We start from the raw sequence: 18,048 nt of genomic DNA on the forward strand, positions 1-18,048 counted from the left end.
TTAGACATCAATCTTTATTCCATTGAAAATAAAATCACGACAAAAACATATTTTTTTTTAAAGTGGATGCTAATAGTTTTTTTGATTTACTAGCGGTCATTACCTGGATAGAAGAAGAACATTCCTTTCAGCCAGGTGAAACACCTGAGAAGGAATTGTTCAGAGGATCAGACTCTTAAGACACAACTAACAATCCTAAAAAATCGTTTTAAACTGAAAGGCTATCCTAAATCCCTTATTGCAGGATCTGAGAAAAGGATATTGCAGCTAGACCAGGAAGAGTCTCTCAAACCCAAGAATGGTGAAAAGAGAAAGCGTACTAACAAAAGAATGTATACTCAATCTAATCCACACAGATGGTTAGTGGCAATAACGCTATTATCAGCGTAACCATCCCACTTCTGTGTCTACTCAAACTATTGCTGCTCACAATTAAGGACGACGCTCTGAATTTAGCAGAAGAGGAACTGGGGGAGGACATCTCACAGGGTGATACCCAGACCACCCACAGATCGTCTTCTCAGCACGAATTGGACCGTGAAGAGGAGGGGGAGGTGGAGACTGTTGCCTCTGCTACCGAGGCTAGTACCCATGGAACTTTAATACCATCTGTTCAGCGTGGATGGGCCGAAGAGGAGGAGGAGGAAGAGGAGATTGAGAGCCATCCTGATGTCAACATCTTAACTCTTGGTACTCTGGCACACATGGCTGAATTCATGTTAGGGTGCCTTACCCGTGACCCTCGTGTTATACGCATTTTAGGTTACACGGATTACTGGGTGTTCACCCTTCTCGACCCCCGCTACAAAGAAAACTTCTCATCTCTCATTCCTGTGGTGGAAAGGACGAGTAAAATGGTGCAATACCAGAAGGTACTTTTGAGATATTGCTCTGGAATTTTCCATCTGACAATGCTGAAGGCAGAGTCCATACTTCCTTAGGTAACCGGGGAAGGGAGACAATGGGAACACACAGCAGTTCCAACAAAGGCAGAGCAACACTCTCCAAGGCATGGGACACTTTCATGACACCCAGCCAGCAACCTCACCCTGAAGTGCGGCCTAGTGGTACAAGGAGGGAAAAGTTTTGGAAAATGGTGAAGGAATACATAGTAGACCGTGTCAGTGTCCTAAATGATACCTCAGTGCCTTACAACTACTGGGTATCCAAGCTGGACACGTGGCACGAACTTGCGTTCTACGCCTTGGAGGTGTTGGCTTGCCCTGCCGCCACAGTTTTGTCTGAGCGTGTATTTAGTGCTGCTGGTGGCATCATAACAGATAAGCGTATCCCCTTGTTCACTGGCAATGCTGACAGGTTGACTCAGATAAAAATTAACAAGGCCTGGATTGCCCCTGACTTCTCCACTCCACCAGAGGAATGCTGAGCTAATGAGGAAGAAACACGCAATTGAAATGTATGCTTTACAAAATGTACTCAATCCACAAGATTCAGATGCACTCTTTTCACCTCCAAAAAAGGGTATATGTTTGAATCTTGATTACTCATCCTCCTCTTCCTTACAGTATATATGCCATCAGTACAATGTTTCATATGGTCTGCTCACCTGTAGGCCCTCACTCCAATGTTTCATACGGTCTGCTCACCTGTAGGCCCTCACTCCAATGTTTCATATGGTCTGCTCACCTGTAGACCCTCACTCCAATGTTTCATATCGTCTGCTCAGCTGTATGCCCTCACTACAATGTTTCATACAGTCTGCTCAGCTGTAGGCCCTCACCTCCAATGTTTCATACAGTCTGCTCAGCTGTAGGCCCTCACTACAATGTTTTATATGGTCTGCTCAGCTGTAGACCCTCACTACAATGTTTTATGGGGTTCGCTCACCCCTAGGCCCTCGCCTCCAATGTTTTAAACTGTCTGCTCAGCTGTAGGCCCTCACCTCCAATGTTTTATATGGTCTGCTCAGCTGTAGACCCTCACTACAATGTTTTATGGGGTTCGCTCATCTGTAGGCCCACACCTGCAATGTTTCATACGTCTGTTTAGCTGTAGGCCCTCAATACAATGTTGTATGGGGTTTGCTCACCTTCAGACCCTCACCTCCAATGTTTCATATGGTCTGCTCAGCTGTAGGCCCTCACCTACAATTTGGGGGGTCAGCTGACATGGTATATTATTTTCTATGTTTCAGACTTGGAAGGAAACATAATTTATTTGGTTTCCTTCAGTGGTAAATCTTTCATGCATGTGTTTTTTACAGGATTCTGGTTTTTATATAGTGTCGCAGGGGTAAAAATGTCAATGTTTTTAAAAAAAAATATGCCAGGCTTGACTCCATTTTCTCCTCTCTCCTTTGCAGATGCCTTTTCAGGAGATACTAGACCCTTTTACATTTGGGGCCTGGAGGAATTACAATTGTATTCCTTTTTTTTCATTGTAGGTGCCACTTTCCCTAGATTTTTTTGGGGGTAGACAATAGAATTCCAAGATAGTCAGATATTGAAGAAGAAGAGAAAAAAAAGGGGATTAAACGCAGTGAAAAAGGACTATTTGGAAGTGACGGAGTGTTAGGGATGGAAGTGGTTTGGTGGGTGTTCACCGAGGCAGCACCCTAAAGCAGTGTACATCAGTGCACTGCAAGATAATATGGAGATAAAATTTAAAAAGTGCTGGAGGCTTTCCCAAGAAAAAAAGGGGGGGAGGCCCAAGTGGTCTTGGGGATAGTGGACAGTAGCACAGGGGCGCCAAGGTGAAGAAAAAACGGATAAGGGTGATGTAGTAAGTCTATGGAGGGTTACTACTTTGCTAGTTGGATTTGTGCTTCTGCTTCACAGTATCGATATATTGCAAAAACATATATATCACTGTTTCTGTATAGTTAGTGGTTCTATTTCACAGTCTCAATATATGGTGAGCCTATATATCACTGTGTCTATTTATATTTTGTTATATTGATTCTATTTCACAGTATCCATATATGGCGACACATGTATCACTGTGCGGGTACCTAAAAAAATAATAAATGTATATTATATTTTTTTTAAGTACCCGCACAGTGATACATGTGTCGCCATGTGTCTTTCTTGGTAGCCTGTGCTTACCGCCATTTCCTGCGCTAACTCTGCTATGTGACGTTCTCTGGAACCCAAAGGAACATTAAGATTGGAAATTGGTCATTCTTTCTTGGTAGCCTGTGCTGACCAGGTCGATTAACTTCTTAGGTGTTTAGATCAGCAGGCCCTTGCTCCTAATGTTTTTGAGGGTCACCAGCAGGCTATCAAGGATAATTTTTAAAGGGTGTGTATGATGCCCTCTTTTATGTGTAATAAAGGGTGCATTGTAGTGCCAGTTCCTTGTTCCTTTTTGGCAGCCCTTTCACTTAGTGCATAGGCTTTATGAGTGAACAACCTGAACAATTGTAGCACCGTGTGAATGAGGCCCTCCTTTATGTGATATACAGGCTGTATCTCTTCTTCCTTGTCATTTTTGGTAGCACTTACACTGTATGTACAATTGAATCTACAGGAAAAAATGTTTCCTAAATTTTTTTTCTCTAAAAAGGATTTTTGGCCCACAAGCAACTTATTCTGGAGGGAATCATGACTTAAGGGAAAAAAAAGGACAAATATTCTAAAAAACAAATATATAGCACTATATTGAATATAGTGCTATATATTCGCTATATCGAATATTCGTCATTTTCTAACATCTGAAATCATGATTCCTCCCTGCTTAAGTTGCTTGTGGGCCAATAACTCATCGTCCCACAAGCAACAAGCAGGGAGGAATCATGTTTTCAGATGTAAAAAAAATGACGAATATTCGATATAGCGAATATAGCACTATATTCAAAATATTTGTGAATTCTCGAAGTTCGTTTCAGCTTGTGTGTCTTGTTCAGTGGTGGCCATGTCTCTGAGTATTGCACACCTTGTGCTTTTGGGCACTCCAGTGATGCTGAAATATGGCCAAACTGGTGGCAAGTGGCATCTTGGCAGCTGCACGCTTGACTTTTCTCAGTTCATGGGCAGTTTTTTTGCGTCTTGGTTTTTCCACACACTTCTTGCGACCCTGTTGACTATTTTGAATGAAACGCTTGATTGTTCGATGATCACACTTCAGAAGCTTTGCAATTTTAAGAGTGCTGGATCCCTCTGCAAGATATCTCACTATTTTTGACTTTTCTGAGCCTGTCAAGTCCTTCTTTTGACCTATTTTGCCAAAGGAAAGACTGGGTAATAATTATGCACACCTGATATAGGGTGTTGATGTCATTAGACAACACCCCTTCTCATTACAGAGATGCACATCACCTAATATGCTTAATTGGTAGTAGGCTTTCGAGCCTATACAGCTTGGAGTAAGTCCATAAAGAGGATGATGTGGTCAAAATACTAATTTGCCTAATAATTCTGCACTCCCTGTAGTTTTGCTCTATTTGGTAATTAATCACTCGGTCTCTAGTTTGGCTATGTGGCGAAACCAACCTCTCCTCTGGGTTTTGGAGGGGGCTGGCTACTAGCCTCTTGCCCCAGGATTATGGGCCCTCTCATCAGCCAGGCCTCCGTTGTTCACAAAGGACTTGGACTAACTTGAACCCCTGGTCTAATTCGTGCCATTTTGGGATGTTAAATGTCTATGTGTATTGAAAAGGGTGGGACATTGTATACGTTGAGTAGGGAGGTCTGTTCCATTGTCTCTCTGTGTGTATTGGTGATGTCCTTTGTCCTGAGAGATAATTGAATTACTTCTCGGTTGTCTCCAGGACAGAGGATATTGTGTATTCGCCTGCCTGTGATGATTGCATCAACCCAGTGTGAAGTAATTCTATCACGGGCAGAGGGGAGGATTTTGTGTGGGAGTGTCTGAGTGTATTGTACGTGGTTATTGGCTGTTTTTACAAAACCCTGTGGGTGGTAACCTTGTTGGAAGATGTGTATAAAATGCTTGTGTGTTAAAATAAAGAGGCTCCTTTATACCTTCATGAAGTTTTGGCTCATTTTTGGGGAATGCAATAACTACACTCTTGGGGATTGCTATATCACAATACTCCCCTGAGTATAAGCTCTTGTAAGATCTTGTTCATGGTTCCTGCTCTCTGGATGTAGGAGAGGTTCACCCACTGGAAGCTGAAGCTCGGGTCCAGCGTGGGTGGAGGACGGTGAGACCCCAACCAAGCTGCAACGGTTCCTGGGGTCTGCAGTGCGTACGGTGTCAAGTGGAATGCTTGGAGTCCTCAGATAGCACTAGGAGCATCTATCGACGGAGGTACCCGGTCGGGGTGCTAGGAGATCCGTTACAGGATACTTTTATTATTTTTTTACATATACAATTTTATTTCCTTATAGTTTTTCATTGCTTCCTCGCTACCCTCCTGTTTTAGTGATTTACAGTGGGATACGAAAGTTTGGGCAACCTTGTTAATCGTCATGATTTTCCTGTATAAATCGTTGGTTGTTACGATAAAAAATGTCAGTTAAATATATCATATAGAAGACACACACAGTGATATTTGAGAAGTGAAAGTTTATTGGATTTACAGAAAGTGTGCTCTAATTGTTTAAACAAAATTAGACCGGTGCATAAATTTGGGCACCACAAAAAAGAAATGAAATCAATATTTAGTAGATCCTCCTTTTGCATAAATTACAGCATGTAAAAGCTTCCTGTAGGTTCCAATGAGAGTCTGGATTCTGGTTGAAGGGATTTTGGACTATTCCTCTTTGCAAAACATCTTTAGTTCATTCAGGTTTGATGGCTTTCAAGCATGGACATCTCTCTTTAAGTCACACCACAGATTTTCAATTATATTCAGGTCTGGGGCCTGAGATAGCCATTCCAGAACGTTGTACTTGTTCCTCTGCATAAATGCCTTAGTGGATTTTAAGCAGTGTTTAGGGTCGTTGTCTTGCTGAAAGATCCAGCCCCGGCGCAGCTTCAGCTTTGTCACTGATTGCTGGACATTGGTCTCCAGAATATGCTGATACTGAGTGTAATCATGCGTCCCTCAACTTTGACAAGATTCCCAGTCCCTGCACTGGCCACACAGCCCCACGGCATGATGGAACCACCACCATATTTTACTTTAGGTAGCAGGTGTTTTTCTTGGAATGCTGTGTTCTTTTTCCGCCATGCATAACGCCCCTTGTTATGGCCAAATAACTCAATTTTAGTTTCATCAGTCCACAGCACCTTATTCCAAAATTAAGCTGGCTTGTCAAAATGTGCTTTAGCCCACCTCAAGCAGCACTTTTTGTGCTGTGGGCGGAGAAAAGGCTTCCTCTGTATCACTCTCGCATACAGCATCTCCTTGTGTAAAGTGCGCCAAATGGTTGAACGATGCACAGTGACTCCATCTGCAGCAAGATGATGTTGTAGGTCTTTGGTGCTGGTCTGTGGGTTAACTCTGACTGTTCTCACCATTCGTCGCTTCTGTCTATTCGAGATTTTTCTTGGTCTGCCACTTCGATCCTTAACTTGAACTGAGCCTGTGGTCTTCTATTTCTTCAATATGTTCCTAACTGTGGAAACAGACAGCTGAAATCTCTGAGACAGCTTTCTGTATCCTTCCCCTAAACCATGATGGTTAACAATCTTTGTCTTCAGGTCATTTGAGAGTTGTTTTGAGACCCCTATGTTGCTACTCTTCAGAGAAAATTAAAAGAGGAGGGAAAGTTACAATTGACCCCCCTTAAATACTTTAATTTCTCATAATTGCATTCACTTGTGTATGTAGGTCAGGGGTCACCGAGCTTACCAAGCCAATTTGAGTTCCAATAATTAGTTCTAAAGGTTTGGGAATCAATTAAATGACAGCAGTGCCCAAATTGATGCACCTGTCTAATTTTGTTTACGCAATTATAGCACACTTTCTGTAAATCCAATAAACTTCATTTCACTTCTTAAATATCACTGTGTGTGTCTCCTATATGATATATTTAACTGACATTTTTTATTATAACAACCAACGATTTATACAGGAAAATCATGACGATTAACAAGGTTGCCCAAACTTTAGCATCCCACTGTAAATGCTTTCTTTTTGTCATTTATTGCTTTCCTTAAAGTTCTATTTATCCACATATTATTTTTTTCCTTCTTCCTTAACCTTTTATTTCCATAAGGTATGTACCTCTCACAATCAGATTTAGGATGCTTTTGAAAAAATATCCCATTTTGTGGCTGTATTTTTTATTTTTCAGGACTTTGTCCCTGTTAGTTAGGCCTATGACATCTCTTAGATGGCTAAATTTAGCTTTTTTGAAGTTTGGTATTTTTGTTCCTCCCTGAAGAAACACTCTTTTGAATGACAATTGGAAGGTTATTACTTTATGGTCACTATTTCCCAGGTGTCCCCAACCTGTACATTTGTTGTTCTGTCAGGTCTATTGATTAATATTAAGTCCAGTATGGCCGTCACTTTAGTCGGGTCCGGAACCAGTTGGGAAAGATCATTGCCTTTGGTTATTGCCAAGAACCTGTTTCCTTTTTGAGATATACAGGTTTCAGTTTCCCAGTCTATATCTGGGTGGTTGAAGTCCCCCATAATTATGACCTCATTATGATCTGCCGCCTCATCTATCTCGTTTAGTAGCAGATTTTCTGTGGACTCTGGTATATTAGGTGGTTTATAATAAACTCCTATTAGTATTTTATTATTGTTTTTGCCTCCATGTATTTCTACCCACAGTGATTCCACATGTTCATGTCTGTCACTTATATCTTCTCGGACTGTGGGCTTTAGACAGGATTTTACATAATGGCAGACCACTGTACATTAACTGCCCAGTCATAGCTATCATCCAGCCATGTCTCAGTTATTCCCACTATGTCATAGTCCTCCTCACACATCACTCATTTCAATTCACCGGTTTTATTAGTCAGGCTTCTGGCATTCGTATACATACAATTAATCAACTGCAATAAAAGTATATCCTCTATCTTTTTCGACCAAGAATCTGAATTTCTATCCAGTGCAGTCACATACTCCTGCACTGGATAGATTCCAAGACTTGATTGATTCTGATTCGGTGCCACTGCATAGGTATGTTACCAATACTGACACCAAATTTAATCTCACCAAACAGGAGAACATTGCTTTATAGGATATTAAACTTAAAGCAAATATAGTTTTACACTCTGCAGATAAAAGAGGGTACAGAAATTGCTATTAGAAGGTTTAAATATTGGAGTATTCACAGAAAATACTATGGAATATCTCTTGGTTGAACACCCGAGATCCCCCCAAACTCCCCCTCATTGTTGCAGGACTGAGATCCTGGCTATATCAAATATTACAACCATTAGTCATTGATGTTCCAGGGTATCTGTGGGATAGTAAACACATTTTGTAATCTATAAACAATGTCACTTGGTGTCCACAATAAATGTTGATCGCCTGGTACGTTGCTTCACTCTATTCTAGTATACCACAAACTTGGCTTTGGTTGGCCTTTCCTACCACCTAAACAAATAGAGTATGTATAGTGATGATCTGAAGGAATTCTGTATTACAGCTATAGATTTCGTACTGAAACATAATTATTTCACCTTTGATGGGGACTTTTTGCAGGTTAGGGGAGCTTCAATGGGAGTTAAATTCCCCCCTTCCCTTGCAAATATTTTTGTCTCCTGGTGGTAAGAACAATTCATTTTCGCTTCTGATAATCTCTTTTTCTCTTCAATTATCTGGTACGGGAGATTCATCAACGACCTCCTTATTGTTTGGGGAGGTCGTAAAGATGACATATTCTCCTTTACCAGATATTTGAATGATAATTATAATTTGCAATTTATAGTACATCACAACTGTGAAACTGTTAATTTTTTGGATTTGACCCTCACCATTGTAGATAACAAGATAAGTACAACCACTTATATCAAGCCATCTGCTGGCAATTCCTTGTTGCATGCTAAATCTTGCAATCCGTTTCATGTCATAAAAAACATTCCCAAAGGTGAGTTCATCAGATCAAGAGGCAATTGTTCACATATTGCATCTTTTTCTGAGGAATAAATGCGCACTACCAAGCGCTTCAGGGATAGATAATATCCAGAATAGACTTGGAAAAATGTTCAATTTAGAGAGAGACTTTTGAGCTCTTATAATCCTTCTCAAAATAAAAATACAATAAAAAAAATAAATAAAATGTCATCGTATAAAAACAACAAAAACATAAATGTATAGTCTGGAATATAATTATATTGTGACTATTATAAATATGTAACATTCTATATCAGGAGAATGAACTTTCTGAAGTATTGAAAGATGGCTTTACATGTAATAGGGCCCATATTATCAGTTCTGTTGTTTCCCACAAGCCTTTCAGAAAAATTATGACACACCTGGCTGAGAAAAGGAGTTTTATAAATGTGGTCATAATATTTGCAAATGTTTTGCTAAAACTTTAAACGGTTTAAATTCATATAATACATCTAATACCTATAAGATATAATCATATATCAATTGCGACACGATGTATGTGGTGTATTTGATAAATTGTAGTTGCTGTAATGTAAATATATAGGGTGCACCATTAATTCTTTGAAAATCTGCATACGTAAACATCTTTTGTATATGAACAATGACAAAGCAGTCAATCCTTCTGTAATATCCAAGCACATAAGGGGGATCTCTCCTTCTTCTGTTTTTGTGACATTGAACATATTTTCAAGCAACACAGAGGAGGAGATTATAGAAAAAAATTACTATCTTTTTATAAACACCAGAAGTCCAAAAGGATTAAATAAAAGTTTGTTGTAAGTGTTTACTATTAAAATAGTTGTCGTTTATAGGTTTTTACATTCTGTCTAACCATGTTGTTGGCACAAGCATCAGAAGTATTGGTGTGAGAACTACATGCTCTAAATAAAATTGGTTTTAATCCCGCTAGTTTTTATGGATTATTCAGTATCAGTCACTATACGTCACATGTTAGCATGCAATCAAAGTTGGTTGCTTGAAATTTGCACTTAAAGGGGTTCAGCACTTTGTTTGAACTGATGATCTATCCTCTGGATAGATCATCAGCATCTGACCGGCAGGGGTCCGACACCCGGGACCCCCACCGATCAGCTGTTTGAGAAGTGCTCTAGCATCGCCTCGGCCTTCTCACTGCATTCTACCGCTGGCCCAGTGACGTCACGACTAGTATTAAACAGGTGAACAGAGCTTAGCCCTGCCCATGCTAGTTGATACTAGTCGTGACGTCACTGGGCCGGCGGTAAACAGTGAAGACCGCGGCGATTCTTGAGCACCACTTCCTTCTCAAACAGCTGATCGGCAAGGTGTCGGACCCCCGCTGATCACATGCTAATGATCTATCCAGAGGCTAGATCATCAGTTAAAACAAAGTGTAGAACCCCTTTAATGCTTGACATGCATTTTTCCTAAAAGATGGTGTGAACACATACCAGAGATTATGACCACAGAGGAAGGAACCAGGGCTCCGAAACGCGTCTGGCGTATATATAGTATACAGCATCATATACTACATGGTTCGGACCTAAAGTATAAATGAAAGCTTCCTTCGTTCTGATTAGAAAAGCCTGGCCAGCATATTTAAAGAAGAAAAGAGCAACACAGTGCATGTACCGGCATTGAATCAGCAGCAGCGCAAGTCTCGCAGGTATGTGATCGCGATATATGAGTAAAGACATACAAATAGAAGCTCCGTATCAAAGAGCCGACTTCTTCTCAACCGCGGGACAGGGCAAGTGCACAGCCCCATATAACATACCACAGAAACTGTAGCGACCTCACTGTGAACAGCTCATGTATAGTGTTGCTCTCTAATGAGGATACATAGACACACACTTTATTTTATGTAGCTACTGAATGGAGGACTTTGAATGGCCATTATGTGGTGAATTAACCCTTAAGTATAAATGAACCTGCACAAACAACTAAAGGTGGACTATAATTATTACCTATTTGGAGAAAGGCCTGGTTTATTATTATTGAACCGTGAACTTACTTACCAGCAATCAGGATGAAATATCACTATCTATTTGGAGAAAATAGCGTTCTATTCTCAATCAATTCTTCTAGCTAGCTATATATTTCAAAAGCACGATTCAAATATATATTTGAATCCTCATCTGGACTATGGTTGGATTAGAAATATAAATCATATGAAATTATTTTTATACCTATCACTTTTCTATTGATCATTTTTTACCAATTAGTTTTTTTATATTGTATGGTATATAAATAGCATTAATTACATATGATCTTTGGAGTATTCATCTAATAGGGTTGTACATATAAAATAATTCTTGGGATGTTTTTATTGATTTATTTTTTTATTGATGTTTAATTTTTTATATAGATTTTTATTAATTTATCATGTGTGTAAAAATTTGATCTAATAAATGTACTGGTTTCCATGCAAGACCAGTTAGAGAAGTGCCTACCATTTTATTTTCCATTCCACTCTGGTTTGTCTCTCACACCTGACCTTTAATAATACCCCCTATGTTGGCCTCAGCTAAAATAATGTCCCCCATAGTGTAGGACTTTTTTTTTTACTGTCCCCAGATTTAATAATGTCCCCCATGTAGGCCCCCTGGTAAAATAATGTCCCCTATAGCGTAGGATTTTTTTTTTTACCTCCCCAACTTTAATAATGCCCCCAATGTATGCCCCCATCTTAAATAATGTCCCCCATCGTATAGAAATTATTTTTTTAATGTCACCTGCGATGTGCATGATGACGTCACTGAGCGCTCCCACGTGGTCATGTCACGACGCATATCGCAGGTCCTGCTCAATGAAGAGAGAAGAGACTGCCGCAGCGCGAGCAAGTGGATGAGGTGAGGTTTTTTTTTAGCCCCTAAATGGCTATAAAAAGTGTACCTGTTTTAAATGGCCGCTAGATTGGTGCACTCCTGTCAATCGGCCGTTAAAAAAGTTCCCATTGACTTCAATGGGGTCCATCTGGCCGTGGAAATGACCAAAAATAGGACAGGTTCTATTTTTGGACTAACACTATTCACTGGCCGTTAAAAGAACGGCCATGTGAATAGCCCCATAGACCTTCGTTGGTACTAAAAATGGTCGTGTGTATGAAGCCTTAATCATATTTTCATTTGTATTTAGTACGCTTTTGAGAAAGGGCAAGTGTTGCCTGATATGCATGAAGCTCTTATCTATTGTAATATGCACACCTGAATAAAGAATTGGATTTTACATGTCAGCAAGTGCTGGATATTATTATTATTTTTTGCTTAAGCAATAAGATAGAGTATATGTAATATATATGTTATACAGTATGTGTCCATCTATCTTTTCTCACTCTCGCAAGACATGTTATTTACAATAGACCAGTAAAGGTCTGGCTTAAAAACATATCTTTTTATATTCAAAAATTTTTTTACCTGGACGGTAATTAAAGACAGAAAAACTGTACTTTTCTGAGAAATAAGTCATAGGAATCCAGAAATCTGTTATGTGCTAATGAATAAGCATTAGGCTGCAATCATATGGTCACTGTCAGGCAGCCAGGGAAACAGACATATTCTCACCTGAAGCATGTCACTACGCAAAGATGTGTCTCTTATTCTCCTAAGTGGTCTCTTGCCCTTCGAATTGACACGAGGGGTGGTGTCGCCCCCGGAGGGTGGAGTTAGCAAAGATTTGCGCTTTACGGGCGCATAACTTTGTGAGATCCACTCTGGAACTTGGTACTGCTGGGAGACGGGGTGCCGTCATTCCCAGCACTGATGCTGGTCATTGGTCCAGGGATGCCGGAACCCCTAGCTTCAGCTGTTGCCAGGGAACTTCTGTTGTCATGTCTCCTGACTTAGATATGTGGTGGGAGGTTCCCTTCTCTGCACACTGTAAGCCTTCACCTGTGTCAGGTGATCTGAGGAGGGACATTTAAACCTGGTCTTTTCCCTCACTAACTGCTGATTATTCAGTTGCTTTCCTTGTTCGGAATCTGGTGAGTGGTTTCTCTGGTGGTTGACTCTGGCTCTGATTTTGGTTGTATTCTGTTTATTGTGCCCTGGCTTACGTTTACTGACAATTCTCGTGTTTTTCTATTTTTGCCACTGTGTAGTGTCACGGTATTTACTTTAGGGTTTTTTGCCCAACTGCGACCGGTGTGCCCAGCCACCAGTCGCCCTGCTACTGACACCTGGGAAGGGCTCTGCCAAAGTCCCCCTTCCTGCTGGAGGAGGGTGAAGAGTACCCTCAAGGTTGTTGAGTGTTACGGCTTACGCAAAGTGTGTCTGGTACACCTCATTTGCTGGCATTAGTTTGGCTTTATTATGACATTAGCATTACAGTTACATTTTAGAATGTAGGATCCACTGACATTTTACAGAAAAAAAAAGAGATGGAGATGCAGAGCGTCAGCATTAGGGCCCATCAGACGACCGTATGCCCTCCGAGACATGAGCGGGCCATATGCCCCGGAGCGGCATAGATTGCGTGCACAGGAGCGCACAGCATCATAGATTACAATGATGCTGTGCACGTTGAGCCGCCGGCGCTGCTATTGTCCTGCACTCTTAAGATCATATGAGTGCAGGACAATAGCAGTGCGGGCGAGCGGCTCGACGTTCACAGCATCATTGTAATCTATGATGCTGTGTGCTCCCGTGCGCACGATCAATGCCACTCTGGGACATTTGGCCCGCTCACAGACCGTATGTCACAGAGGGCATACGGTCGTGTGCATGGGCCCTTATGAAAATGTTCTCATTTTATTCAGACATATATCTTACATAATTAGTCTGCTGATGTAAGATGCTAAACAAAAGGAGAAGATTTTGGTAGTGATGACACCCTCAGCTTTTATTTCTAGATCTTGGCTAAACGAGGAGAGCTGGACCGTTGTTCTCAGATGCCCCTATTTAATTTTACCTAACATTAAGAGAATCAGAGAATAATGAAAAACATAGAAACCTCCGCTACATAAACTAATTAATTTTGCACTGACAGTTGTTAAATTATTAACTGTTAACTTTATGCAGTTTCCACAGCATTATACAACTTATAAAAACCCTCATAAATTTATATGACAAATGTATATTAAAATGATGTAAAAATGTATGATTTCTATTACTACATATATAATACTTACTTTCACCAGTCATCACTCCTTGAGTATAATGTTTGGGTAGCATCCCAGCGTAGCCATAGAAACTGGATTGCTGCACTTGAAAATAAAAATAAAAATCAATATTCATAAGATGAAGTTACAAGAAAACAAATTATTGAAATTATATTCTGCTGTGTTTATAAAGCTCAATAAGATCATACAATTTATGACTATCCTAAAAATACACAAATTAATGTGTCAAGTATCAAAATCTTGGAAAACCCCTTTAGGAATAGGTATGGAAATTATTCAATATATTTATTCAAGTTAGAGTTTACACAAATACACAGCAAAATTGGCAAAAACACAAATCGACAGATGCGGTTGATTTAACAAATCTGTTCTAGAAACTGTTCCTAGAACTTACTTTACAGAAAACCACAACTTGGGTACTGCATGTCAAAGCTGTAATACTTTTACATACTGTTTGCAGTAGTGATTCTAGCCTTTGTTGCCAGTCTATGAAGGGTGGACTCTGGAGAACAATATTGGCAACTATCCATTCACTCACTCCAGAATACCTGACTAAAAAGAAACATAATTAACCCTGTCGCACACCCAGTGGTGCACCCAGCCTTTCTGCTGCCTGAGGTGAAAACTGAAACAGCAAAATACCCCCCCCCCCCCATGCCAATTTCTTAACCTAACCCCTTGCCTCCAGCCTTACTGTTAAAGACATACATTACATACAGAGCTACAAAACATTCAGAGTAATACTGCGCCATATAACTCTTATATCCACTGACATGTCCTCTGATGTAGACGTTCTCTTTCTTTATCTTCTCCATTCAGACCAGACCGCCATGATTTATTTTAGCCATCTCTTGTCTCTGCAGAGTTTGACAGACATCTTAGGGCTCTTTCACATCTGCGTTCTTTTCTTCCGGCATAGAGTTCCGTCGTCGGGCCTCTATGCCGGAAGAATACTGATCAGGATTATCCTAATGCATTCTGAATGGACAGTCCGTCCTTCAGGATGCATCAGGATGTCTTCCGTTCCAGAACGGAACGTTTTTTGGCCGCAGCAAATAGCGCAGCATGCTGCGCTTTTTGCTCCGGCCAAAAATCCGGAACACTTGCCGCAAGGCTGGATCCGGAATGAATGCCCATTGAAAGGCATTGATCCGGATCCGGCCTTAAGCTAAACGTCGTTTCGGCGCATTGCCGGATGCGACGTTTAGCTTTTTCTCAATGGTTACCATGGCTGCCGGGACGCTAAAGTCCTGGCAGCCATGGTAAAGTGTAGTGGGGAGCAGCATACTTACCATCCGTGCGGCTCCCGGGGCGCTCCAGAGTGACGTCAGGGCGCCCCAAGCGCATGGATGACGTGATCGCATGGATCACATGATCCATGCGCATGGGGCGCTCTGACGTCATTCTGGAGCGCCCGGGGAGCCGCACGGATGGTAAGTATACCGCTCCCCCGCTCCCCACTACTACTATGGCAACCAGGACTTTAATAGCGTCCTGGCTGCCATAGTAATACTGAAAGCATTTTGAAGACGGATCCGTCTTCAAATGCTTTCAGTACACTTGCGTTTTTCCGGATCCGGCGTGTAATTCCGGCAAGTAGAGTACACGCCGGGTCCGGACAACGCAAGTGTGAAAGAGGCCTTAGTTTCCTACTTTTCCATACTCCTCCCACCTTCTGAACACCTCATCCTGCCACCGCTAATACTATGCCCACTGTGCTTCCCAACACTATACTGCAGAAATGGATAATCCCCCATAAAATACTATTACTACACACAGGGCCAGCTCCAGATTCATGTGGGCCCTTGGGCGATAAATCTCAGTGGGCCCCCTTGTGGCATTTGTCAGATGTCACCACGGCATCTGAGAGTGTAAAAAAACTGAAGCGCGGACTTCCTGCCCAGACACTCCTTCCCCCAGCGGAGATCAGGGAAAGCACCCTGTTCTAAAAATGAGCTGTAGCCTGTACTAGGGTTCCAGGCTCATTGTTAGTATATCCCAGTTCAGGCCACTAGATGGCAGCACTAAACTGTGATATCGCGATTTCTATAGAGAATAATGGAGCAATTTCCATTATTCTGTATAAGTTGCAATCAGATGAAAAGTAATAAAAAAAAAGTAAAAAACAAAAAATTGGAAAATATTAAAAAAAATTAAAACTGTAAATCATCCCACTTTCCCCAAAATAAAAATGAACAAAAAAGAATAACATTATAGGCATCGTCGCATGCGAAAACACCCATACTATTGAAATATTTTAAAAAGTTAGCCCATATGGTGAAGGATGAATGTCATCACTTTATTAAAAATGGAATAAAACGTTATCAAGTCATACACACCCCAAAATGGTATTGTCAAAAAAGACAGATTTCCCTCAAATGAGCCCCCACACATCTCCAAAGACATAACTATAAAAAAAAGTTATGGGGGTCACCGGCGAGCAGGGGTTCTGTTAGGGTTGCCACCTTTCCCAACAAAAAATTATAGTTACACAAATTTAAAAGGTTGGTGTGTTTATTTAAATTTTATTTAGCATCTATTTTTTAAATGATTCTGCTGGGATTCAAACTCACAGCCTTCTAAAGTCAAGAACCTTAACCTCTGGGCTATAGAACTTCATGTAACCTGCAGTACATATATTATGCCTAAAAACCTCAGTAGTAGTTTCCCACATATTATGCATTCATATAGTATGATTTTATATACACTCACCTAAAGAATTATTAAGAACATCTGTTCTATTTCTCATTAATGCGATTATCTAGTCAACCAATCACATGGCAGTTGCTTCAAAGTATGTAGGGTTGTGGCCCTGGTCAAGACAAACTCCTGAACTCCAAACTGAATGTCAGAATGGGAAAGAAAGGTGATTTAAGCAATTTTGAGCTTGGCATGGTTGTTGGTGCCAGACGGGCCGGTCTGAGAATTTCACAATCTGCTCAGTTACTGGGATTTTCACGCACAACCATTTCTAGCTTTTACAAAGAATGGTGTGAAAAGGGAAAAACATCCAGTATGCGGCAGTCCTGTGGGCGAAAATGCCTAGTTGATGCTAGAGGTCAGAGGAGAATGGGACGACTGATTCAAGCTGATAGAAGAGCAACGTTGACTGAAATAACCACTCGTTACAACCAAGGTATGCAGCAAAGCATTTGTGAAGCCACAACACGCACAACCTTGAGGCGGATGGGCTACAACAGCAGAAGACCCCACCGGGTACCACTCATCTCCACTACAAATAGTAAAAAGAGTCTACAATTTGCACGAGCTCACCAAAATTGGACTGTTGAAGACCGGAAAAATGGTTTCTTGAACATGACAATAAGTTCACTGTATTAAAATGGCCCCCACAGTCACCAGATCTCAACCCAATAGAGCATCTTTGGGATGTGGTGGAATGGGAGCTTTGTACCCTGGATGTGCATCCCTCAAATCTCCATCAACTGCAAGATGCTATCCTATCAATATGGGCCAACATTTCTAAAGATTGCTATCAGCACCTTGTTGAATCAATGCCACGTAGAATTAAGGCAGTTCTGAAGGCAAAAGGGGGTCTAACACCGTATTAGTATGGTGTTCCCAATAATTCTTTAGGTGAGTGTATATATTTTTTTGTAATTACACATTTATTTTGTGCCATACATTTTTACAATTACTAAAAAGAAAATATACAATTATACTTCTGCTATAAAGGAATACCTAATACATGAGAAACAACAGTTTTTTTCTAGCATAGTTCAGCATTGAGCTCCATAGATCAGTGGTTAAGGTTTTTGCCTCTAATGTAGAAGGTTGTGAGTTCAAATCCCGGCAGAAACATTTCAGAAATACAGGTCCTTCTAAAAAAATTAGCATATTGTGATAAAGTTCATTATTTTCTGTGATGTACTGATAAACATTAGACTTTCATATATTTTAGATTCATTACACACAACTGAAGTAGTTCAAGCCTTTTATTGTTTTAATATTGATGATTTTGGCATACAGCTCATGAAACCCCCAA

The 18,048-nt window shown here is 40.7% G+C and overlaps 1 protein-coding gene across 1 annotated transcript in view; it reads right to left on the minus strand.

The window, feature by feature from the left end:
* The window catches only part of SLC29A4 (solute carrier family 29 member 4), an 889,038-nt gene that overhangs the window by 391,151 nt on the left and 479,839 nt on the right, over positions 1-18,048 (minus strand). The window contains exon 9 of the mRNA XM_044304489.1: positions 14,055-14,129. Within this exon, the coding sequence (XP_044160424.1) occupies positions 14,055-14,129 (75 nt within the window). The remainder of the gene's footprint in view (positions 1-14,054; positions 14,130-18,048) is intronic.

The sequence above is a fragment of the Bufo gargarizans genome, chromosome 8, assembly GCF_014858855.1.
Source record: "Bufo gargarizans isolate SCDJY-AF-19 chromosome 8, ASM1485885v1, whole genome shotgun sequence".
Taxonomy (NCBI): Eukaryota; Metazoa; Chordata; class Amphibia; order Anura; family Bufonidae; genus Bufo; species Bufo gargarizans.